The following is a 26183-nucleotide window of genomic DNA, read 5'->3' on the forward strand; positions in this document are numbered from 1 at the left end:
ATATTTAGTTTTTGAATGATACCTTTTTCTGGCAGCGAAGACATTTCTAACAGACTGTCGTTATCTCAAGGAGTAATGAATGCACCTCTAGCCGTTATGCTGCATTCTAACGTGGCTGATGTTATACACAGGCATTTAAATGGCAAGCATTTGTATTCCTTTAGTTAACAGTCAGATACAGCGGTAATGCCTTGAATAATTAGAAATAGCTAATTTCTTCGAATTTTCCCTCTAGGAGTTAGAATTAAAGATACCACAGAATCCCTTGTCAGCCTTTCAACTCGACACTGACCTTCATCGTTACGTAAACGGTAACTTCACAAAATTACAAACGGATTCCATATCGCGATCGTACAGTTATTCGTGCCTCGCTACAGGAGCCCGTGTTCCAAGTAGCATCATTTTCTAGGAAGATGTAACCGGTAGACGAAAAAAACACTTCGCGAGAGTTGTGTACTGTTAATTGTTCAATATAGGCTGTTAACATCATATAATATATAATTCCTTACCAGATATCCTAGTAGTACAGATATTATCTTTGGTGACATTCATCGCTTTTCTTAATCTTACGGAAGACATCGTTTGCAATAAGCGGGATGAGTTTTGCCTCCGTTCAGTTAGGGTTCTTGTGTCATTTTTATTTTTGTATGCGTATAGATTTGTTGCTTTTCTGTAGCGGGTTTGAGCTCAGTGTTTGGACTTCTGTAACGACGTATTAATATATATTTTCTGTTAAACGCAATGCCATAATTTTACTAGAATTGGATCTTGATTTGCTCTATTTTACTTCGCGGGCAGCGTCTGTTCTAGATAAAAATGTAAACTCGTGTGGTCTATATTATCGTTAGTGGTTCAGCTATTATAAAACGTAAATATCAAAAGAAGGTCATAACAACTCCATTACATCCTTATAGGTTCATCACCCGTCACTGTACAATATATACAAGGACATGCCTGTATTCCTGCAGATGTGGGATGTATTAAATCTATCAATAATCAAGAAGTCCTTTAGGAAGTAGGAGTTGAACATTACTCCCAGATAACATTATTTCATATCGTGTCCTCTGTTGAAATAGCTGTATCATTAACCCTACACACAGCCGTATCAAATAACATTGTAATATGTTTTAAGTAGTTTGTTTGTGATATTAAAATGCTGCGTAATGACGCAATAAGTTTTCCTCATATTCGATAACTTTATCATAAACAATTTTTTTTCATTGACGTCACTTGAATTAGGTCTTTGTCAGCTATATGACTTCTTCTGAATGAACTTTGTATATCGTTCTACCATATCTCGATCGATTTAACTGTGGATTTTCTTTCTGAAAAGTTCTTTAGAGTGGCTTATGTTAGCTAGATAGGGCGCTATATCAAATGATGTATAATATTATTATTATTTATTATATCAAAATGCACTTAAATGTATACTTTTAAGCGTTAAGTTAACACTGAAATTATCTTAAATATTTACCGTCCACTTAATTAAACATTGAGATATTATTAAATGTCTACCGTCAACGTAGATACACATTCAGATATTCTTCAATGTATACTGTCTAGCTGACTGCTGAGCTGTAAGATAGGAGGGACAATTATGCCTTTCCAATCATGAACATTTATTTTCTTGATAGTGAAATCCCTGCTTCCCCTACACAGGTGTTCACATACTACACTTAATTCAGTATTCAGGAGCTTGCTCCGACTTCCAGGATAGACGCTGACTGCTGACTGACAAACATACAACACAGGGTTCCAAAGATGCAGTGTGATGAAGACTGTTAACAAGGTCTATGTTCTCTATCATGATCTTATAAGGAAACATGCTATTTGTTACTAGGGTTTGACCTAGATTTAAATGGCGGGTGTTTTAATGAACCAGAAGACGTTTGCATACCATTTGACGCTTTGTTTTAAACTCTTTGTACTTTTTTTTCATGGGTCTCCATGTAAACCTTTCCTTTGTACATATTTTGCCCTAGTTTATCGATTTGGAGTTCGAATTGTGGTGTTGTCAACACTTCGGGAAGATTTTGTGGTATATTTTCATGTAAACCCTGCCGAAATCAATTCGAGCTATAAGGCTACGGTACCACGGTGACTGAGAGTCAACCTTCAGACTTGACCAACTGGTTACGTCAGATAATCGCTAGAAATACTAATTGAGAAAGCACCGTATTAAAAGCTCCGTCTCTCGATGTAGAAAGCCAAACGTTTATGGTAATATGACCATACTCCCGGTATCAAAAGATGCCAGCGTTTTCGTTCAATATTTCATATCTGCTATTGAGGTAGTGCTGCTGACACGAGACGTGCTAATTCCCTTATCGTCTCTGGAGCGTCTCTATAACGATGCATTTTTATGATTTATTACAGAGGCTGTCAATCAAATATAAACCGCCATAGTGTGCGTAAGGGTAGGTTTTCTCGGTGAGCAGACGAGACGCCGTCATTACAGGAAATGAGTGGAGTCCTATAAACTGTCGGTTTGCTGTTTAGACTATTTGTGTATGTTCTCAACAGATTTATTAAGGGTTTCATACCGTGATGGGGAGTTTTTCAGAATTATAGAATTAAAGTTGAATTCTGCTACCTTGTTGTTATTTGAAACTATAAGATAACGTTTGTGGTGTTTGTCATAAAAAATGTCAAGTCAATGGAAGACATTATGGTTTTGGAGATAGTAACTGTCAGACTAAGGGTTTTCTCACCTTCAGATTGGTCCCATTTCCGGACTCGAGTTTACTTGTGGTAATGAGAAGCTGGAGCGGCTATACAGGTGTCCCTGGTAGCTTTTATACAATACTTGACAGGTTTACGTCGACTCCGAAGGAATGACGCACATCCTATATATAAAATGGGTCTATCATTACGTGGCGATGGATGCTTTTGTAATAAACACCCGGTACAATTATCTTAAATATCTTAAAATTGACCCTTTAAAATCCTGTCTGCTTTTACTTCTCCAATCATGATACAGTGGTAGTACGCCGGGGTTAATATATCCCCTTGTCGCTTGGTAGAGCACTATTTCATCCCTCAAGAAATGTCCACCCCATCAGATGAACTGTTATAATCGACATTTTTGTCCAATCAGATATATCATATCCTTGTACAACCAAATGACCTGAAGAGACAAATGATATGTTTGGAGGATATAAATAAAAAGGGAAAATTACCATAACTCATTTGGAAATCAGAAAATCACACGTACTTGGTTAATTGTCAGGGGATGTATTATTTTTCATTTGGTGTAGATATAGACACAGACCTTAAGTAACTGGCTGCAGAGTTAGCGACCTGCTAATCCTATTTTCTATTTAGGTGATGATAAAGATACCCCCTGTTTTGCTGTGTGGGCACGGTACACTGCAATACTTTTGTAGAGAGATACAAACAATGAATACCAAAAGTGCAACGTTTGGTACGGTACATCTTACTCCGCTTTTCTACCAGACGCTATCAATAGTTGTTCTCTGATCAACGGTATACAACTGTATGGCTACTTCCTGTTATCTTATGCTAATACGGACACTTGCAATTATGTTGTTGAGCATGCCCTACTAAGCATGGAGCCACACATTATCAATATTTGTTTAAGAATAAAGGATATGTCTTCCCCTTATTCATATATGCGTGCGCACAGGCATTATCAATAGGTTTAAAGAGTATAGCCTAGTTTGCTACCAAATCAATAGGTTTGATATGCAGGTCATGTATGTCACGCGTATAACGTTATATATGTTTCCAAATCGCAGGTGTTCGCATACGCGCATATTCTAGTAAAGCTTCTGACAATATCACTTCAATTCAAGTTTGTTTCTTTAATATAGATAAAAGAGTTATGGATAGATGGGCTCTTATGGCGTGAACGTGTATGCGCATGCGTAGGTGCTGTACCTCTTGTGTTACAATCGTATGATTTATGTATAAGGATTGAACGTTTTCTTTTCAATTTCATGTTTTCATGGCACGAATCTCAAAGAAATGTCGTTCATCCTTAATTGAACGCAATTTCTTATGGTTATGCTTAAAGGGGAACTTGCAGTGGAAATGTAAATACACATAGATATGTGATGGGTTAAGGCTTTACTTAACCTGAAAGCTGGAGTTACTACAGACCCGTCTACAATGGATACTTTAAACGTACACATGTACATGTTTAATGTTTTGTGATTGTTTCACCGCACACTGATGAATCAGAGGGGTCTAACAACTGTCACTGATATCAAATCACCATAAGGTCGTGGATCAGTTTAAACCAAACTCGTGGGTGCAAATCAAATGATAGAATCCTGAAAAAACCCCTCAAAACCCTCTTCAATGCTAAAAAGCTATAATGTAGTGTAAGGATAGTTACGAAAATGTTATAAAACACACTCAAATGTTAATAGACGTGTTTATGTGGGCAGGTATATCGTGTCTGCGCTTGTATTGAATACAATGTTTATCTGTTTGTTAATTGTTTATGTGACCTACAAAATATAGTTTATATAAATATTTTCCTTTTCATACAATAAACCCGTGTGTGGCCTAGCAATGAAAGGTTAGAGAGCTATTGGGTTATAAACACACTCACTAAAGTCACATTGTAACGAATATGTTTCATTAATGGAAAACTGAAAAGGTTCTTGGTGCACTTCCTTTAATCAAACTCACGAGAGAATTACTTAATACAACCCTTATTATCCCTGTTAGGCAATTATTAGAATAATAATTCATAACATAAGTATAATTACTACACGAATACACATATAGTGATATATGATAATTCAACTGATTGAGCCCGTCGACCTGTCGTCGACCGGATGTACTTTGTCCTCGCCCGTTAGTTATATACATATAAAAAAAACCACTGGCGAGTTGGAGGCTATGATTTCAAACTGTTGTATACAAAACAACGAGTCCGGTGCTTTGTTTTCAATCGGTGTTATACAAAATACCTAAAAGTCAAGTGCTTTTTTCTAATTGTTCACGAATTACGTAGTTCTATGTATGGCGTTATTAGTATAATCCAACAAACCAAACACTAATACTTCCAACTATTTTAAACAGCCTAACCGATTGACCAAGTCTCACGCACGTGTTCAATTATGGGTACTTGTGACCTGACCTCGTTATACAATTGTAATAGTACATGGTACCCCGATAATGGCACTTGGGTCGCGGGTACAACTAACTACAGTCAGGTTACATGTGTAACACGTTTAGACATTAAGTGTAGTTCACACCGAGACATATAACCGATGACTGGAATAAAGCAGTACATCAATTTCCTATTTAGTTTTTTTGGGGGATTCCGAAATACAGAAAACGATTGTTGTTCCTGCTTTACTTATATCACATTATGAATTCGAAACTCTTCCGACAAAATATAGGTTGAGGAAACAAGGACTGATTGCCTGGCATTTCCAAGCAATACATAGTTCGATTCATTTGTGATAGTGACTTTAATTACTGAACCACGTTACAACCTTATCATGTCACAAATAAGGAAATAATACACAAATAAGTATTCCCGCGTTGTTGACCCGTCATCAACCCGATTGCACTGATTGTGCTCCAGGCGGAAACCATTATAAAATACTGTCTATAACATCGGGCGCAATGTTCCCAATTCTCTCTCCGAATTAAATTAAGTAATTTCATACTCTCTGTACATCATACCAACATATGGTATATCACTTGTATGACACCATTGAATGATGAAAATAATAGTTGATTTAAAGCGATGATGTAACAAGCTATATAGGAGGACACCATGATCTGCCTTGACTATTACATATTTTGCTCTTACACATACCCCTGGTTACGTTTCAGGTTCAGTTTTTATCTCTGAGTAGATTGCAGTTGCTGTTCATCTCCAAGCTATTCAGTAACTTTGTATTGGGGTACACTGTTTCCGTTTACTTGTTTTAAAAAGCATTGGATGAAATACCTACAACATTAAGCAGGTAGTCCCTGCACAGGTGTTTGGATTTGTTTGCTGAGTGTACCATTTATCACGGGTTGTACATGTGTTTAGTAAGACAGTAAGATTTAAGAACTTGTGTCCAATACCTTTGATTATTATTAATAAATGAAGATATGTTTGAAGGAGGTGATGATGAAACTTAACGTATGTTTTATAGGTGTATGTAAGGCTATCAAACCGGACAAATGTTAGTAATCGGTTACTCGAAAAACCTGCCGACCGCGTAACCGGTTATTGGGTCAATTGGTACAACAACTCATTCATTGTATATTTAGCAAATGTTCTGTTCAAAACGTATTTGAAATTAATATACTTTAATAAGCACGATAGTTGCTCATGTATGTGAAGTTCTCAACGCCTAAACACAGACATGTAATCTCAATAAGCATATTGCGATAGACAACATTGGTCAGGTTAAAGGGGCTGCACTATTTCCTCTCGAAACCAAAGGCGATAATGTTGTTCTTGGGAAACATAATTTAAAGGACATCCTAATTCATAGATAATTGCACTTCTTTTAATGTTTTTACCGATATATCATTCAAATGTGCACTCTTGCACAATTCGCATTCTGGCTCCCTTTCCCTGTTTAGGCTTTTTGTATGGTGTGGTCGGCATCTCTATGACAATCTTTACTATCAAGTATATAAACCGCACAGGCTTTGCCTTCAACGTCCGACTGTTGTCTCATAGTTAGATAATGTGTAGGTATACGCCAGTTAAACAGGGGGTTCCTTATAGGGTAAACAAATGTCCGACTGTTGGATAATTGATTTTGATAACCGCATCGTGGTCTTCCGGCCGAGTAACCGGTTAACCAGTTAACCACTGACAACCCTAGTATATATAGTAATTGTACACGTATGTTACATATTTTTTCAAAAATATTTACACGTGTTTAACAAGTGTATATACTAATTTTACACTTTTTTTTTTACAGGTATAGGGTACGGGATCTGTTTCGTGGCGACCTTTGTGGGAATGTACTACAACACTATCATAGCGTACGCCCTGTACTACCTGGTGATGTCGTTCCGGGCGGAAGTTCCCTGGACACACTGCGGAAACCATTGGAACACTGAATACTGCGTCTCCGTGGTGGACGGTTACAACAAATCTCTAGTCACCAACGACACCATGCTGGCCGCCTCGGAATACTACCTGTAAGTGGTTTAGTACGTGTTGGCTTTACTTCTGGTTTCATGTCTTCTTGTAGTAGTATATTGTATGGACGTGGACTTTCAGTATTTGGATTATTTTTAAATTCAGGCTTATTTCAGAGTGTTGTAAATATTTTGTTATTACTCATTCAGGCTGATTTGACAGTGTTGTAAATATTTTGTTATTACTCATTCAGGCTGATTTGACAGTGTTGTAAATATTTTGTTATTACTCATTCAGGCTGATTTGACAGTGTTGTAAATATTTTGTTATTACTCATTCAGGCTGATTTGACAGTGTTGTAAATATTTTGTTATTACTCATTCAGGCTGATTTGACAGTGTTGTAAATATTTTGTTATTACTCATTCAGGCTGATTTGACAGTGTTGTAAATATTTTGTTATTACTCATTCAGGCTGATTTGACAGTGTTGTAAATATTTTGTTATTACTCATTCAGGCTGATTTGACAGTGTTGTAAATATTTTGTTATTACTCATTCAGGCTGATTTGACAGTGTTGTAAATATTTTGTTATTACTCATTCAGGCTGATTTGACAGTGTTGTAAATATTTTGTTATTACTCATTCAGGCTGATTTGACAGTGTTGTAAATATTTTGTTATTACTCATTCAGGCTGATTTGACAGTGTTGTAAATATTTTGTTATTACTCATTCAGGCTGATTTGACAGTGTTGTAAATATTTTGTTATTACTCATTCAGGCTGATTTGACAGTGTTGTAAATATTTTGTTATTACTCATTCAGTGAATTCATATCACCTCCGGATAACTGTGTACTTTTAGCTGCTAATGGTGTCTTTTACCCCATGTTGGTACTGGCTTCCGAATTAATAATTATTTGTTGACGCTGTATACTTTCGATTTGTTGGTTAATCGTTCACGATGCAATGTGCAGGTTTAACAATTGTGTATTCTAAACGTGTTTTAAGACTATTATATAGATTCACATGAATTATATTGTGTTCGTGCATTTCAGATTCAAGGTTTTGGAGATCCAGAAGTCTAACGGTGTAGAACACGTTGGGCCTCCAAAGTGGGACCTGCTGATGTGTCTGCTGGGGGTGTTCGTCGTCGTCTACTTCTGTTTGTGGAAGGGTATCAAGTCTTCGGGGAAGGTAACTGAACAGGACGTTAATTAGGTCTCCTGTCGTTTATTGCGGAACATTTGACTTAGTTCTACAAAGCGTTTTTTTTTTTCTCCAGAAAACACACTAAAGACGATGCAGAGCTTTGACACAATTCATGATTATGCAAAAAAAAAAAAAAAATGTTTTCAAACGTAAAACAATTGTTTATACCGTCCCGTCGAAATTATTTTAAAACCCCAAAGTGCCAGGAGTGAAATCAAACGTTATTCGAACTCAAATCGATGTAACGAAGGGCAAAATATGAACTGCAAGATTTATATACGACCCTGAAAAAGGACAAAACATATCAAGTCAGGGGTCCGGAACGGTTCCTGATTAGTTCTAAATGACTATAATTGTTCAGTTACACTCTGGAGCAGGGTGACTATCCTACCCTATGTGACTTAATTGTACTATGTTTTGTATTGTTTGGTTGAGTAGGCTGTGTGGGTAACAGCGACCTTGCCATATGTGGTCCTGTTAATCCTCCTCGTACGTGGGTGCACCCTCCCTGGAGCCACCACCGGGATATTGTACTATCTACGGCCTCAGTGGTATCGACTCAAGGACGTGAACGTAAGTCGACAATTCTATTTATGGATACAAACTGGCGTATGCATAATACCAGATATTCTGACCGTTTTGATGACTTAAACTTGTATTGGTATCGTATATTTGGTTTTACTGTATCGTTAAAACACGTAAGTATCCTTTGATTGGGTTAACATTATGATTCGAGGACTTCAGTATCGTACGTTTCATATGCGCCGTACAATTATTTTAACAGATTTATTTAACAGTATATGTGATTTTTTTTACGCGTCACACAATTGTTTTAAAGTATAATTAAATCACGGAGCTTTCCATAGTATTCGTATGATAGTTTTAACAGGATAATGCAGTTGACATGCCTCTAACGATTGTTTTAACACATTGTTAAAGAGTACCATGAATGTCTTAATCGTGTTATAATTGTTATAACGTATTTTTGAACGACCAACACTTCGATAGGCGTCGACTTACTTTGTTATAGTTTTATTACATGACCTGACTGTTGTACAGTTAACATAGTATTATAAAATGACTTTAAAGTTGCTGTGTCGGTATTACCTATTGCGTGTATCTGTCGTTATTGTTTTATTTACGTTCTATTTCCAAACTCCTCAGTGGATGGCCTTGTGTGATACAATGGACCTTTAAGCCGGTATCTGTTGGATGCGGTAATTTAATCCCATCAAATTTTTATACATGCAGCTCACTAAACAAATTCTTTTTCTTTTCTTTTCTTTTGATAACATGTATATATTTTATGTATCTTTTCGGTATCAAAATAGAGATTAGAACTTAAACCATTAGATTCAATTATAATACCAATAGGAATAACTAGTTGTTTCCCCTACTTTGATTATTTATTTGATAATACCAACTTGTTTATATGTGTTTGTATGTGTTCTAATGTCTATGTCCATGCTTGTACCACTGTCTGTTACTGTGTTTGGAGTGGGCCTAAATAGGCTATGCCTGCTGCCCAATCCATTTGTCTTTTGACAATAAAATTTATTGAAATTAAATTTACGTTATGTCAATAAGGTCTGGTTGGACGCTGCCACACAAGTCTTCTTCTCCTTGGGACCAGGTTTCGGGACGTTGTTAGCTTTGTCTAGCTACAATAAATTCAACAACAATTGCTATTTGTAAGTACACAGTAACTATTTATGTAAGTAGCCATTTCGTATATCACACAAACGAACCAGCTAGTGCTTTGTATAATATCATCTATTTATTCGTATCATATACAAACTAATGTGAACGTTACATTTTCATTGAATATACAAGTCAGTTGTACCTTTGTACTTGATAAACGACCACTGTAAATGAAACAAGTCAGGGTTAGGGTTAGTAAATCGTAGTAAACTCGACCGTTTGGATTACGTCGATCGACATTGATTTTACACCAATATCTATCAAACCCATGCTGTACATCGAAAAAGCAACACTGTCCTGAAGTAGTGTCAAATTCTTACACCTAAATTGTCATTGCTTCGCTAGTTTGCTTTTGAAGGGATTCGAAACTGACAGAAACGTTCTGTATAGAAGGTTCCCATTTGACAAAGAGTTAATTTACAGAATGGTAGAACGTGTGATGCATGGACGTTTTGGAATGAGATGGGGGCGTGTCTGTTTATGTTCCTACCGCCCAGCCTACTGTGTAGACAGGTCGGTTGGCCTAGTGCTACTCCCACTCTATACAGTCGTTAGATGGCGATAAATCTGTTATTTTCATTCCGGCACATGTCGCAGATCCATCGACAGATAATGAAACCAATTTCAGCAATAAAAACTTGCAAAAATATTCCAACACCTCCTGTATGTCTATCATCCACACAAATTTGCCTTGCCTATGAGCTTAAGTGCGATAAGAGGCTTGATTCTAGCGAATATTACCAGCATCTCGTGTTCTCCACGCCCCACAACCTCCTAGTATTAAAATCAAAATCATCCCACATGCACACTTTACAATTTCGCGGCTCATGTATTCATAATAATTTTTTGTTACCAAACTATTTAATTTTCCTCGGAATGTGTTCTCTTTCGCACCGCGCTGATAATCATGATATTTTTTTATTTTGTTGCCAACAGGGACGCCATGGTAACCAGTGTGATAAATTGTCTCACGAGTTTTTTGGCGGGATTTGTTGTGTTCTCGGTGCTCGGCTACATGGCACTTCTGCAAGGACGGGATATTGACAAGGTCGCTGTCGAAGGTCAGTCGTACCACAAAAAGCAATGACGTCATGTTAATATGTTTTTTATTCTCAAAGTAGTTTCCATAAAACCAAATGACCCAAATTCATGAGATAGCCAAGAATAAGATTCTTGCCGTCATACTTGGCATGATTAGTGACATTTTGTAGATACCAGTGAGATTTGTAAACGATTGTATCAGCAACATTCCTCATCGCAAGGTTACTAACGTCGGATAGAGCGAATCGCAGACATTTCCTACATATCAATGACGTCATCTCCGTCTAGCGAAGTCCTCACGTGTACTGCGCTGAGACACACCCCTAGTTGTTTGTAAACAATACACGGTGTATTACAGATATAGACTATAGAGATCATTGCAACAAGTGCTTTCCAGTAGCTTTACACTCATTGTATAGTAAAACGAAATACATCTATAGTCATCTACAGCAGGACGGTCGTTACGATTTTAATCTTCTGACAACCTTTTGTTATTGTTGATCAAAAAATACATTATTGTTTGATTATCAATCAATTTGGAAAGCTATTTACAAAATAAAAAATACTACTTTCTCAAAGGGTTTTGTGACCTCCTGTCTAACAGACGGTCATTCAAGGTACGGTAGGGATCCTTAGTTTCCTCGAAAAGCCTTCACGATCATTATCTCAATAATCATTACAAAAGTTATTTCAACACATTATCTGAATATTTGTCTTAAAAGTTATCCAACTGTAATACAACTGTATATAGAATAGTTATAAAGGTATCGGGTGTTAATCTCGATGCTCCAATGAAAAACATTTTTAATATAACTGCTTGTACTACTTTCAAATAAATATAACTATTTGTACTACTTTCTATAAATATAACTACTTGTACTACTTTCTATTAATATAACTACATGTACTTGTACTACTTTCTATAAATATAACTGTTTGTACTACTTTCTATAAATATAACTGTTTGTACTACTTTCTATAAATATAACTGTTTGTACTACTTTCTATAAATATAACTGTTTGTACTACTTTCTATAAATATAACTGTTTGTACTACTTTCTATAAATATAACTGTTTGTACTACTTTCTATAAATATAACTGTTTGTACTACTTTCTATAAATATAACTGTTTGTACTACTTTCTATAAATATAACTGTTTGTACTACTTTCTATAAATATAACTGTTTGTACTACTTTCTATAAATATAACTGTTTGTACTACTTTCTATAAATATAACTGTTTGTACTACTTTCTATAAATATAACTGTTTGTACTACTTTCTATAAATATAACTGTTTGTACTACTTTCTATAATTAGAAGTTTGTTTTTGTATTGCAGGCCCTGGCCTTGTATTCGTAGTTTACCCAGAGGCCATAGCGTCATTAGATGGGTCCATTTTCTGGTCGATCATTTTCTTCCTGATGTTGATAACACTGGGATTAGATAGTACGGTCAGTATTCAACATGGTGCATGTTTACTTTATTTTTACTTCTTATAACGAAAGATAAACGTGAACAAAACCTTCCATACCGAGACTCACAGGGGCTTAATGGGACTTACAGCAGATACAGAAAAGGAACAAACCCGGGAAAGGCTTAATGGGATTTATAGCAGATACAAAAAAGGAACAACCCCGGGAAAGGCTTAATGGGACTTTTAGCAGATACAAAAAAGGAACAAAACCGGGAAAGGCTTAATGGGACTTATAGCAGATACAAAAAAGGAACAAACCCGGGAAAGGCTTAATGAGACTTATAGCAGATACAAAAAATGAACAAACCTGGGAAGGGCTTAATGGGACTTATAGCAGATACAAAAAATGAACAAACCCGGGAAAGGCTTAATGGGACTGATAGCAGATACAAAAAAGGAACAAACCCGTGAAAGGCTTAATGGGACTTATAGCAGATACAGAAAAGGAACAAACCCGTGAAAGGCTTAACGGGACTTATAGCAGATACAAAAAAGCAACAAACCCGTGAAAGGCTTAATGGGACTTATAGCCGATACAAAAAAGGAAAAACCCCGGGAAAGGCTTAATGGGACTTATAGCAGATACAAAAAAAGGAACAAACCCGGGAAAGGCTTAATGGGACTTATAGCAGATACAAAAAAGGAACAAACCCGTGAAAGGCTTAATGGGACTTATAACAGATACAAAAAAGGGACAAACCCGTGAAAGGCTTAATGGGACTTATAGCAGATACAAAAATGGAACAAACCCGGGAAAGGCTTAATGGGACTTATAGCAGATACAAAAAAGGAACAAACCCGGGAAAGGCTTAATGGGACTTATAGCAGAAACAAAAAAGGAACAAACCCGGAAAAGGCTTAATGGGACTTATAGCAGATACAAAAAAGGAACAAACCCGGAAAAGGTTTAATGGGACTTATAGCGGATACAAAAAAGGAACAACCCCGGGAAAGGCTTAATGGGACTTATAGCAGATACAAAAAAGGAGCAAACCCGGAAAAGGCTTAATGGGACTTATAGCAGATACAAAAAAGGAACAAATCCGGGAAAGGCTTAATGGGACTTATAGCAGATACAAAAAAGGAACAAGCCCGGGAAAGGCTTAATGGGACTTATAGCAGATCCAAAAAAGGAACAAACCCGGGAAAGGCTTAATGGTACTAATAGCAGAGACAAAAAAGGAACAAACCCGGGAAAAGCTTAATGGGACTTATAGCAGATACAGAAAAGGGACAAACCCGGGAAAGGCTTAATGGGACTTATAGCAAATACAAAAAAGGAACAAACCCGGGAAAGGCTTAATGGGAGTTATAGCAGATACAAAAAAGGAACAAACCCGGGAAAGGCTTAATGGTACTTATAGCAGATACAGAAAAGGAACAAACCCGTGAAAGGCTTAATGGGACTTATAGCAGATACAGAAAAGGAACAAACCCGGGAAAGGCTTAATGGGACTTATAGCATATACAAAAAAGGAACAAACCCTGGAAGTACCAACAAATGTATACAAATGAACCCCTGATATTCATATTTGTAATGTTCTGTTCAATGACGTGTTGATACTTAATCTGAAGTTTGCATTTTATTGCTGTTATGAATTAAGCATATTCTGTCAAAATCTGGACTAAACTTGTGCAACAATTTGAAACAAGTTTACGTTAGAAGCGAATAAAATGATTGTCAATGGCTGATGGGTTAACTGAACCTGGGTAAATCATTTTATGAAGTTGAATAGCTTTCAGTCACGATACCTACTCCTTTTTTGGATATATTTAATCACCCAACGCGTTGGTATACATTAAGAATGTTGTTATGTTTTATGATCGTCCCTCATCACTTTACTTCTGGTACATGTTCTGTGTACAAAAAAAAAACCCCACACATGTCCCTGTATATTATTAATAACGTCTTTCCGCACTTTTATATGACCTTGACATTATATTATAAAACAAGTTTGACTTTTGACCTGTTGACATTGTTTCAGTTTGGAGGACTGGAGGCGGTGATCACGGCTGTGTGTGATAACTTCGGAGTCGTCAGGAACAGGCGAGAACTGTTCGTATTAGCCCTGGTTGCCTATTGTTTTATAGGCGCTATATCTACCACAACCTACGTAAGTCACTCTACCAATAAACTGACTTAAGGAATCCCAAAATATATATCATATGATACCGACTCAATCACAGATATTTGCTCAAACATATCAATAGCACATATACCAAACTTCTTCATACAAAGTAGCTTGTCAAGGGTGATTTGTAACATGTTACTATTACTGCTTACTATTAAGGACACATTGGCAGTGTTTGCATAGTCATCTATTGAGGAGTTATTTCCTCAGTTACGGCCCACAAAGGAGAGCCGTTAAACAAACACTCAAACGTGCCATATCGGAGACAGGTGGAAGCTTTCCTGGAACTACAATACACTATCTTCTCCTGTCCCCAAAAAATAAAAAGATGTGAAAAGAAATAAAATGTGTGTCGACAATCTTCCTTTTAAAAGAGAGCGTATAGATGTAACAACGTTCTATACAAATTAATTGTATTTGACCTCTTCACGTCTGCATTTTAGAATCCTTGCAAAGATGTCATGTAAATACCACCCTTTTATTTGTTCAACTATGTGCACATTGCTTGCTTAAACTTATAAAAGTGATTGTAAGCCTTTGTTTTTTGTTTTCACAATTATAACCATTACTATTATCCATATGTTGTAAAGCGCTTTAGAGTAATTTTACGAATTCTATAGGGCGTTATATAAATGTTGTATATTATTATTATTAACCATTTTGACCTAACTGACACCATCGTCATTGTATGTGTTGTAGGGCGCTATATACACGTTGCGTATTATTAACCATTTTGACCTAACTGACGCCATCGTCATTGTATGTGTTGTAGGGCGCTATATAAACGTTGTATATTATTATTAACCATTTTGATCTAACTGACACCATCGCCATTGTATGTGTTGTAGGGCGCTATATACACGTTGCATATTATTAACCATTTTGACCTAACTGACACCATCGTCATTGTATGTGTTGTAGGGCGCTATATAAACGTTGTATATTATTATTAACCATTTTGATCTAACTGACAGCATCGCCATTGTATGTGTTGTAGGGCGCTATATAAACGTTGTAGATTATTAACCATTTTTAGCTAACTGACACCATCGTCATTGTATGTGATGTAGGGCGCTATATAAACGTTGTATATTATTATTATTATTAACCATTTTGACCTAACTGTAACCATCGTCATTGTATGTGTTGTAGTGCGCTATATACACGTTGTATATTATTAACCTTTGATCTACCTGACACCATCGTCATTGTATGTGTTGTAGGGCGCTATATACACGTTGTATATTATTAACCTTTGATCGACCTGACACCATCGTCATTGTATGTGTTGTAGGGCGCTATATACACGTTGTATATTATTACCCTTTGACCTACCTGACACCATCGTCATTGTATGTGTTGTAGGGCGCTATATACACGTTGTATATTATTATTAACCATTTTGATCTAACTGACAGCATCGCCATTGTATGTGTTGTAGGGCGCTATATAAACGTTGGATATTATTATTATTATTAACCATTTTGACCTAACTGTACCCATCGTCATTGTATGTGTTGTAGGGCGCTATATAAACGTTGTATATTATTATTATTATTAACCATTTTGACCTAACTGTAACCATCGTCATTGTATGTGTTGTAGGGCGCTATATACACGTTGTATATTATTAACCTTTGATCTACCTGACACCATCGTCATTGTATGTGTTGTAGGGCGCTATATAAACGTTGTATATTATTTACCTTTGACCTAACTGACACCATCGTCATTGTATGTGTTGTAGGGCGCTATATAAACTTTGTATATTATTAACCATTTTGACCTTACTGACACCATCGTCATTGTATGTGTTGTAGGGCGCTGTATACACGTTGTATATTATTAACCTTTGACCTACATGACACCATCGTCATTCTATATGTTGTAGGGGGGGACGTTTGTCATTAACCTGCTAGATCGTCACGCGGCTCCCATATCCCTCATCTTTATCTGTTTTTGTGAAGCTATCGCCGTGAGCTGGTTTTACGGTAGGTACCTTCTGCCTGCTAATAATAACAACTATTGTACACAGGAAAAACAATAAACTCAAGGAAAGATATATGATGATAAAGTCCTGTGTTTACAAGCATTATCATGCCTTCATGATCTTGTTTCATCCAATGTGGTACAATATGAGTGCCTTAAACCTTTGATGAATGATTTTTTATACTGTCACGAGGCATGGACACCATGACTGTTGCGAAAGATAATGGTGAATGGTAACACCTAAATGAAAATATCATTATTAATATTATATTAATAAGAAACAATTTATCTAGCGCTAAATTAACTGTTTGAAGCGTACTGCGAGTTATTCCCTCATTAAATACATATATACAAGTCATATAAATGATACCACTGTTAGAAATGAACCATTGATAACCTGTATTTTGTTGGCGTAATTTTCATCGATTTATTTAAACGTGTCCTTCATAACTTTATCTAAAACTCCTTGATGGTTCTTTGATGTCAGGCGGCCACTTAGCGGCGCGTGTTGATGGCACCGTGATGTCAGTATTGTAATTTAAATTTCTCTTTCCTCAAAGCTTCTACGTCTTCAATCATATTAAAGAGAACAATATGGCGAAGGACATTTTTACAACTTACCAGTCTATTCACAGAGTCTAATAACACGATTTAGAACTCATTTATACATTTCCAAAACAACCCAACGTTGTTTTAATATTATAACATATAATATTAAAAAATAAATTAATTAATAAACACTGTGTTATAAAAGGAACAAATGAAAAGGCATACTGTTCGGACAGACTAGCTAGGTGGAGGGAGGGCAGTGCAACTTGATATTTCGATAAACTAGGCGGAGGGAGGGCAGTGAACCTGGAGATTTCGATTCATAGCTAAGAAGAGGGAGGGCAATGAACCTGGAGATTTCGATTCATAGCTATGTTGAGGAAAGGGGCGGGGGTAGTGAAGGGAAGTGTTTAGTGGTGTGAGAATTGATGAGTGAGGTTTTGTATAAATCACATGCAATCCCAAAGGAATAATTAGCTAAACATTCAGAAAGTGGTGGCATTGACGCTGTTCTATAAGTCTTTAGAAACGCCTTGACACTACCTCACGGAGAAACTGTTAATGCATGTCGTTTATACATTCGGACCAGACACATTTGTCTTTATCACAGCAATGAGATTGCTTTTTGATCTGGAAATACAACGATGTATAGTGGCATTCTGAGCATGAACACCGAAAAAGGCACCAGTCATCGATCGAGGAACAAAACATGTTACGGATACAGATTAAAACTCGGGGCAAATGCAGATTTGACACTAGCAGGATACAAATGAATACGTGGCCAATAACTGTGAGCCTTTAGCTGCTGATAGGCTCGGCAGACTACATCTTGTCTTATTCTCTCTCTTATTCCTTCACAAGCTTCTGATTTGTTTTTTGTCTGTTTTGTTTTTAATCTTGTACCCTAAGGCAGATATTGCAATGGAAATTTCTGTGAACGACGATAGTATGGCGCGTACACTGTGGACTCTATTAATCAAAATGTGTGTCTAGAGCAGAGAAATTACGTTTGTTGCAATTGGTACACAATTGTCATTGTGTTAAACTCTGCTATTAAATACTAGCGAACCTATTCCTTTGTAAATCTGAATGTTGAACAGCAGGACAAGTAAATACAATACATGTTCTCACCGGATGAAAAAATATAAAAATTCCGTAAAGCGCAAATACTTTCAAATCATAAAATTACTTAGATGTGAAGTGAAAAAGTACCACATAATACCAAGTAAAGCCTGTGAACAAGAACCATCAGAACTAAACAGGAAAATACAAGTAAACGCGAACCGGAGAGACCTCAAAATAAAGCGTATGATTATATGAACCCTTACAAACTAACAAAAGCGACTCTAGTCGCATGTGAGGGATATTTCATTCCTTGTAGATATGTACATATGTCATAAGATTTCAAGTCCAGTCAAGGACTGGGTGAAGGTCTCAGCATTGTTCCACATACAAAACAGGTTACTGAACCTCTGAGCATTGTTCCTCCTACAAAACATGTAACTGACCCTCTCAGCATTGTTCCTCCTACAAAACATGTAACAGAACCTCTGAGCATTGTTCCTCCTACAAAACATGTAACTGAACCTCTCAGCATTGTTCCTCATACAAAACACGTAACTGAACCTCTCAGCATTGTTCCTCATACAAAAACATGTTACTGAACCTCTGAGCATTGTTCCTCCTACAAAACATGTAACTGAACCTCTCAGCACTGTTCCTCCTACAAAACATGTAACTGACCCTCTCAGCATTGTTCCTCCTACAAAACATGTAACTGAACCTCTCAACATTGTTCCTCCTACAAAACATGTAACTGAACATCTCAGCATTGTTCCTCCTACAAAACAGGTTACTGAACCTCTCAGCATTGTTCCTCCTACAAAACATATAACTGAACCTCTCAGCATTGTTCCTCATACAAAACAGGTTACTGAACCTCTCAGCATTGTTCCTCCTACAAAACATGTAACTGAACCTCTCAGCATTGTTCCTCATGCAAAACATATCACTGAACCTCTCAGCATTGTTCCTCCTACAAAACATGTAACTGAACCTCCCAGCATTGTTCCTCCTACAAAACATGTAACTGAACATCTCAGCATTGTTCCTCAAGCAAAACATATCACTGAACCTCTCAGCATTGTTCCTCCTACAAAACAGGTTACTGAACCTCTCAGCATTGTTCCTCATACAAAACAGGTTACTGAACCTCTCAGCATTGTTTCTCCTACAAAACAGGTTACTGAACCTCTCAGCATTGTTCCTCCTACAAAACATGTTACTGAACCACTGAGCATTGTTCCTCCTACAAAACATGTAACTGAACCTCTGGCACTGTCCTCCTACAAAACATGTTACTGAACCTCTCAGCATTGTTCCTCATACAAAACATGTTACTGAACTTCTGAGCATTGTTCCTCCTACAAAACATGTAACTGAACCTCTCAGCATTGTTTCTCATACAAAATATGTTACTGAACCTTTGAGAATAGTTCCTCCTATAACAAAAATGTAACATAATATATTTAATTTAAATTGCAGGCGTTCAAAGGTTCTCAAACGATATCAAAAGTATGATTGGATTTGAGCCAGGTATTTTCTGGAAGGTGTGTTGGGTGGCTATATGCCCAGTCAGTTTGTTTGTAAGTATGTGCTTAACCTTATTTTGGTACAATTATAAACCTAAATGCTAAATGACAAATGTCTTGTGTATCACATTATACAAAACATATACACACCAATTGGAATACTGTTTTATTTTATAAACACGTACTAGTTGTCTCCCTTGGAACAAATACTTTCTATCGATTACCGTTGTTTCCCATTTTCTGCTGACAAAAAGGGCGGTTTCAAGATGATTTGCAAGTATTTTCTCCAAGCTATATCGAGTGGATTTTTAAAAGTATTTGAGAATATACTCACCACATTGAATATAAATCTAAATTGTACTGACTTTGAATATTTTGATTTTATATCTAAAAGAAAAAGACAAATTTATCGCTGTACAAAATAATGCTCTGACATTTCCGGTCGATTATGACTTGATCATTATACAAATGTGGCGTCGCTTAAAACAAAAAAGATTAACAGGGTGTGATACAAACTGTAAATCATTGTAACGAGACATAAATTGTTAAATGCTATTTTTGTATTTTTAGATTTGTAAGTGACACACAATGTTTTCGAATAATTACAGATTGTCATAACAGGATGTTTATGTTTACAGTTGCTCTTTGTGTTATCGATATGGGCGTATTCAGGAATACAACTGGACGGCTACGTGTATCCTGATTGGTCTGTCGCTGTCGGATGGTGTATCACGTGTTCATCTCTCATTTGCATACCTTTATACATTGTTTGTAACATTATCTCCACAAAAGGGACGCTAAAACAGGTAAACCACACATAACATGAAGGAATTGGCATATTTAATTAGCAATTTTACAAGTTAGACACTGGTTACAAATTATCGAGCTCCAGGATGACACATCTGATCAAAATTGGATACAGAAAATGGAAGTTCTATCTGTTCAATAAGATTAATCAGTTGGGAAATATGTAATATCGCAGTTTTACTTTCTACAAAAAGTTTTATCGTCTGTCAATTAGTTAAGAATGGTTTTGAATAACAGTTACAATGTCATAACATCATCTAGAGCAACGGATTCGCAATATCTGTCTGAGTGGGCAAAATGGTATAAAGTTATTGAGGACAAACGAGATAGCTTAGTCCAAACCGTGACAATGTCTCTGTACGCCATGTAAAATGTATCTTACAGAGAAACAGAAATATAAGACGAGGCCGGCGTGACACAATACCTACAATTGTCGATACGATAGATGTATTATGTTTATAATATTACATTGGCATTTCAACCCGACTACGCTTAACTGCTTCACTTTGACATATCGGTGACTTCCATTAATGCCAACAGTCAGTAAATCTACGCAAACCTTGCAGTAAATGATATTGTCATTTTAAAAAATTCGAAGATACTTAAATTTGATGTCTTTAATGTAACTATTATCCGTTCTTATTATTTGGTCAACCTCTGCTATTTACAGCCATTGGTATTTCATTATTTGTGTTGTTTTTATTCATAATTTGGTTGTTTTATTATATAGAATTATGTTGCCCTTTTCAGAAACTCTTGAGATTGTTGAAGCCAGCCTCGTTTCCTGCCCATGTGCAAGGTGCTAACGGACACGCGGGACACGACACATACGAGGTTTACCCTATACCTAACTTGAATACGCAAGTGGAACACGTCCACTCCAACTCTTTGCCATATATTACAAACATTCAGTTGAACGGGACACAAACACCAGCAACAGACAGCACGGAAATATTTTAATAGATTCAGGAAAAAACATTGTATATTATTATGTCTGTGAAATGAAACTACGTGTACCAAAGAGGTTATGAAACTGTGAGCTGTTCACATTCGTTTTGACAAAAGTGTTTTTATGAACATTATATGTAATTATCAGTTGAAATCATCCGAGTAAGTATGTGTTATTTCAGTAGATGAATGAGTTGACAAACTCTACCTTTATTTCCACGAGAGAAAACTGTGAACGACATTTTGAATGAGTGTTACTAGTGAGATCTGAACTTAACCAGAACCAAGCAGAAACACACTGATACTATTCCACTCAACGACAGACGCTATCACAGTTGAAAACGTCTGGAGAGAGCTCTTCAAATAGAAACCTAATCACACCTAATCACACCTACTGTAGATCTGAACGAATATTGTACAATTATTTTGCCGTATAGAATAGACTACGGCTTTCTGAAATCTCTCTCGCCGCTTGTGGTATCGTCTACACATTGTACCAGTAAACGTGTATCTGAGGATACATAGAATGTATTATATATGGCATTCAGAAATGGCATATAATCATAAGATTTTAACGCTATAACCAACGATAGTGCTATCATCAGTTTATGTTGATAAGATGTGTGTCTATATTTTGATATTAATGATAGAACGGGCAGCTTTTTTGTGAACACAACAGAACATTGTTATTTTCTACCAGCAAACGTTTCTGTGATAACAGAATATCGATAATACCTTTTTTTGTAGAGAAATGATGCATACAAATGTATATTTCGTTATCAATTAAGCAGTTATTCTCAAATTCCTCAATGTTGACTTAAGTTTGACACCACGTGTCGCTGTACTGTACAATGGTCAACCTATTAATTGATGCGCCGGATATATACTATGTTGTACATCACTGCTATAGTTCTTTGATTAAAACCGTACCGATAAAGATTATGAAATAATGTTTACATTTATTAGATGTACTGTAAAACAAACCTTTATGGAAAGATGAAAAAAATAAGGACCGAAATGGAATTTTTATACTCCGTAAAATAGAAATTAAAGAGCCATTGTAACCTAGTTGTTTTACTGTGACATCCGTTCACCCAAAAAATAATAGCGGATGTATGTTTTGTAAACCTGCATAAAGCTTGAAAATAATATCAGAGATGAATAGACGCACAAACGCACGCACACACGCACAACTCGCCTACATACTGTATACCCTTTTTCAAGCGTGGATACTTTGTTGCATTGTTCGTTGTTATGTTAAAGAGAAGAGTTTTGTCAGTTAGTTGTGAAATATTGCGTTGATTTTGTATTTTCTATCGTAAAGTATTGTTATACGGTTTTGTTGTTTTGTACATTTCATGAAGTTTTAAATATTTCTGTTTTGTTGTCAATTGATAATAGCTGTAAACATTAGCATCTGTAGATTTTTTGTCAACATCATACATACATATGATCGTTCATGTGTCGTAACAGTATTTTTTGTCGACGTCGTTAATCCAGCCTTTATAACCCGGTTGTCCCACCTTAAGCCATTAGTTGAGATATCAAGTTGGATTATTTTTCTATATTAAGTTGTCCCATGAGTAAGGTTTCCTGGCTCTCTGGTTATGTGTGATAGGGAGGGAGATGACTGGGTTATTAAAACTATCTTGTATAAACAACAATCATGATATCTTGAGGTTTGATTAGGATATTTTAACGTTTCATTCTTATATATTAATGTTTATTCTGAAATCGTGAGATCGCCATTAGTTGATTTTGATATAATAACTTTTAACTCTATTTCAATTTTGTTTCTGCAAACTTAAGTTTGGATTCTGATATGTTAACTTAAATTCTGATTTTTTTATTTTTTAAATTGTTATCTAATTGTTTAATTCCGATATGTTATAGTTTTACTTCAGCTGTTCTTATTTTAAATTCTGCTGTTTTAAAAATTATTTCGGTACTTTAATTTTAATTCCCCTATCGTTAGTTTTAATTCTGATATCATACGTTTTAATATGATATCTTATGTAAATCAATATGAGATGAAAACAACTATGAAGTGTTTTCTTTTAAATCAGATTAAGATAGAGTAACGCTATTTTTCGATCGCTGGTAACCATCATTGTGATACGGGAGGCAGTTAACGCCAAAAGATAAATATATATATATATGTTCTAATTACGGACATGTATGTCGTCATTACCACATATTCATCTAGTTATTCTTGTTATAATGACATACATGTACTTACGTTATAGTCATGTCGCGATTACGATTAAGTTATCTTGTTATAATGACATAATTACGTCATAGTCATGTCGTAATTACGATTAAGTTATTCTTGTTATAATGACATAATTACGTCATAGTCATGTCGTGATTACGATTAAGTTATCTTGTTATAATGACATAGCTACTTATATATGTATCGTAATTACGCTATAGTCATGTCGTGATAACGATTTAGTTATCTTGTTATAATGACATAGCTACTTATATGTGTATTGTAATTACGCTATAGTTATGTCGTGATTACGATTTTTGGTTATCTTGTTAAAATGACATAGCTACTTAAAATGGTAATGTAATTACGCCATAGTCATGTCGTGATTACGATTTAGTTATCTTGTTATAATGACAAAGCTATATATATGTGTATCGTAATTACGTTACAGTTATGTCGTGATTACGATATAGTTATCTTGTTATAATGTCATAGCTACATATATGTGTATCGTAATTACGTTACAGTTATGTCGTGATTACGATTTTTGGTTATCTTGTTAAAATGACATAGCTACTTAAAATGGTATTGTAATTACGCCATAGTCATGTCGTGATTACGATTTAGTTAACGTGTTATAATGACATAGGTTCTTATATGTGTATCTTAATTACGCGATAGTGATGTCGTGATTAGGATTTAGTTATCTTGTTATAATCACATAGCTCCATATATGTGTGTCGTTATTACGCCATAGTCATGTCGTGTTTTCATTTTAGTTATTTTGTTATAATGACATTATTACGTCATACTCATCTCGTGATTACGATTTAGTTATCTTGTTATAATGACAAAGCTACATATATGTGTATCGTAATTACGTTACAGTGATGTCGTGATTACGATTTAGTTATCTTGTTATAATGACATAGCTACTTATATGTATATCTTAATTACGCCATAGTGATGTCGTGATTACGATTTAGTTATCTTGTTATAATGACATAGCTACTTATATATGTATCGTAATTACGCTATAGTCATGTCGTGATTACTATTTAGTTATCTTGTTATAATGACATACATATGTAGCAACTTATATTGGTATTGTAATTACGCCATAGTCATGTCGTGATTACGATTTATTTATCTTGTTATAATGACATAGCTACATATGTGTGTATCGTAATTACGTTACAGTTATATCGTGATTACGATTTTTGGTTATCTTGTTAAAATGACATAGCTACTTAAAATGGTAATGTAATTACGCCATAGTCATGTCGTGATTACGATTTAGTTATCTTGTTATAATGACAAAGCTACATATATGTGTATCGTAATTACGTTACAGTGATGTCGTGATTACGATTTAGTTATCTTGTTATAATGACAAAGCTATATATATGTGTATCGTAATTACGTTACAGTGATGTCGTGATTACGATTTAGTTATCTTGTTATAATGACATAGCTACATATGTGTGTATCGTAATTACGTTACAGTTATGTCGTGATTACGATTTTGGGTTATCTTGTTAAAATGACATAGCTACTTAAAATGGTAATGTAATTACGCCATAGTCATGTCGTGATTACGATTTAGTTATCTTGTTATAATGACATAACTACATATATAAGTATCGCAATTACGCTATAGTCATGTCGTGATTACGATTTAGTTATCTTGTTATAATGACATCGCTACTTATATGTATATCTTAATTACGCCATAGTGATGTCGTGATTAGGATCTAGTTATCTTGTTATAATGACATAGCTACTCATATGTATATCTTAATTACGCCATAGTGATGTCGTGATTACGATTTAGTTATCTTGTTATAATGACATCGCTACATATATGTGTATCGTAATTACGTTACAGTTATATCGTGATTACGATTTTTGGTTATCTTGTTAAAATGACACAGCTACTTAAAATGGTATTGTAATTACGCCATAGTCATGTCGTGATTACGATTTATTTATCTTGTTATAATGACATAGCTACATATGTGTGTATCGTAATTACGTTACAGTTATATCGTGATTACGATTTTTGGTTATCTTGTTAAAATGACACAGCTACTTAAAATGGTATTGTAATTACGCCATAGTCATGTCGTTATTACGATTTAGTTATCTTGTTATAATGACATCGCTACTTATATGTATATCTTAATTACGCCATAGTGATGTCGTGATTACGATTTTGTTATCTTGTTATAATGACATAGCTACTTATATGTGTATCGCAATTACGCTATAGTCATGTCGTGATTACTATTTAGTTATCTTGTTATAATGACATAGCTACATATATGTGTATCGTAATTACGTTACAGTGATGTCGTGATTACGATTTAGTTATCTTGTTATAATGACAAAGCTACATATATGTGTATCGTAATTACGTTACAGTTATATCGTGATTACGATTTTT

The 26183-nt window shown here is 35.5% G+C and overlaps 1 protein-coding gene across 1 annotated transcript in view; it reads left to right on the forward strand.

Annotated features, from left to right (window-relative positions):
- Positions 1-24048, forward strand: part of LOC110441918 (sodium-dependent serotonin transporter-like) — a 117292-nt gene extending 93244 nt beyond the window's left edge. The window contains exons 5-15 of the mRNA XM_021485225.1: positions 6915-7137; positions 8135-8273; positions 8727-8861; positions 9876-9979; positions 10926-11050; positions 12374-12486; positions 14495-14623; positions 16533-16632; positions 19724-19824; positions 20409-20576; positions 21328-24048. Coding sequence (XP_021340900.1) covers positions 6915-7137; positions 8135-8273; positions 8727-8861; positions 9876-9979; positions 10926-11050; positions 12374-12486; positions 14495-14623; positions 16533-16632; positions 19724-19824; positions 20409-20576; positions 21328-21537 — 1547 coding nt within the window. The 3' untranslated portion in view covers positions 21538-24048. The remainder of the gene's footprint in view (positions 1-6914; positions 7138-8134; positions 8274-8726; positions 8862-9875; positions 9980-10925; positions 11051-12373; positions 12487-14494; positions 14624-16532; positions 16633-19723; positions 19825-20408; positions 20577-21327) is intronic.
- Positions 24049-26183: the final 2135 nt, after the last annotated feature.

The sequence above is a fragment of the Mizuhopecten yessoensis genome, unplaced genomic scaffold, assembly GCF_002113885.1.
Source record: "Mizuhopecten yessoensis strain PY_sf001 unplaced genomic scaffold, ASM211388v2 scaffold716167, whole genome shotgun sequence".
NCBI classification, from domain to species: domain Eukaryota; kingdom Metazoa; phylum Mollusca; class Bivalvia; order Pectinida; family Pectinidae; genus Mizuhopecten; species Mizuhopecten yessoensis.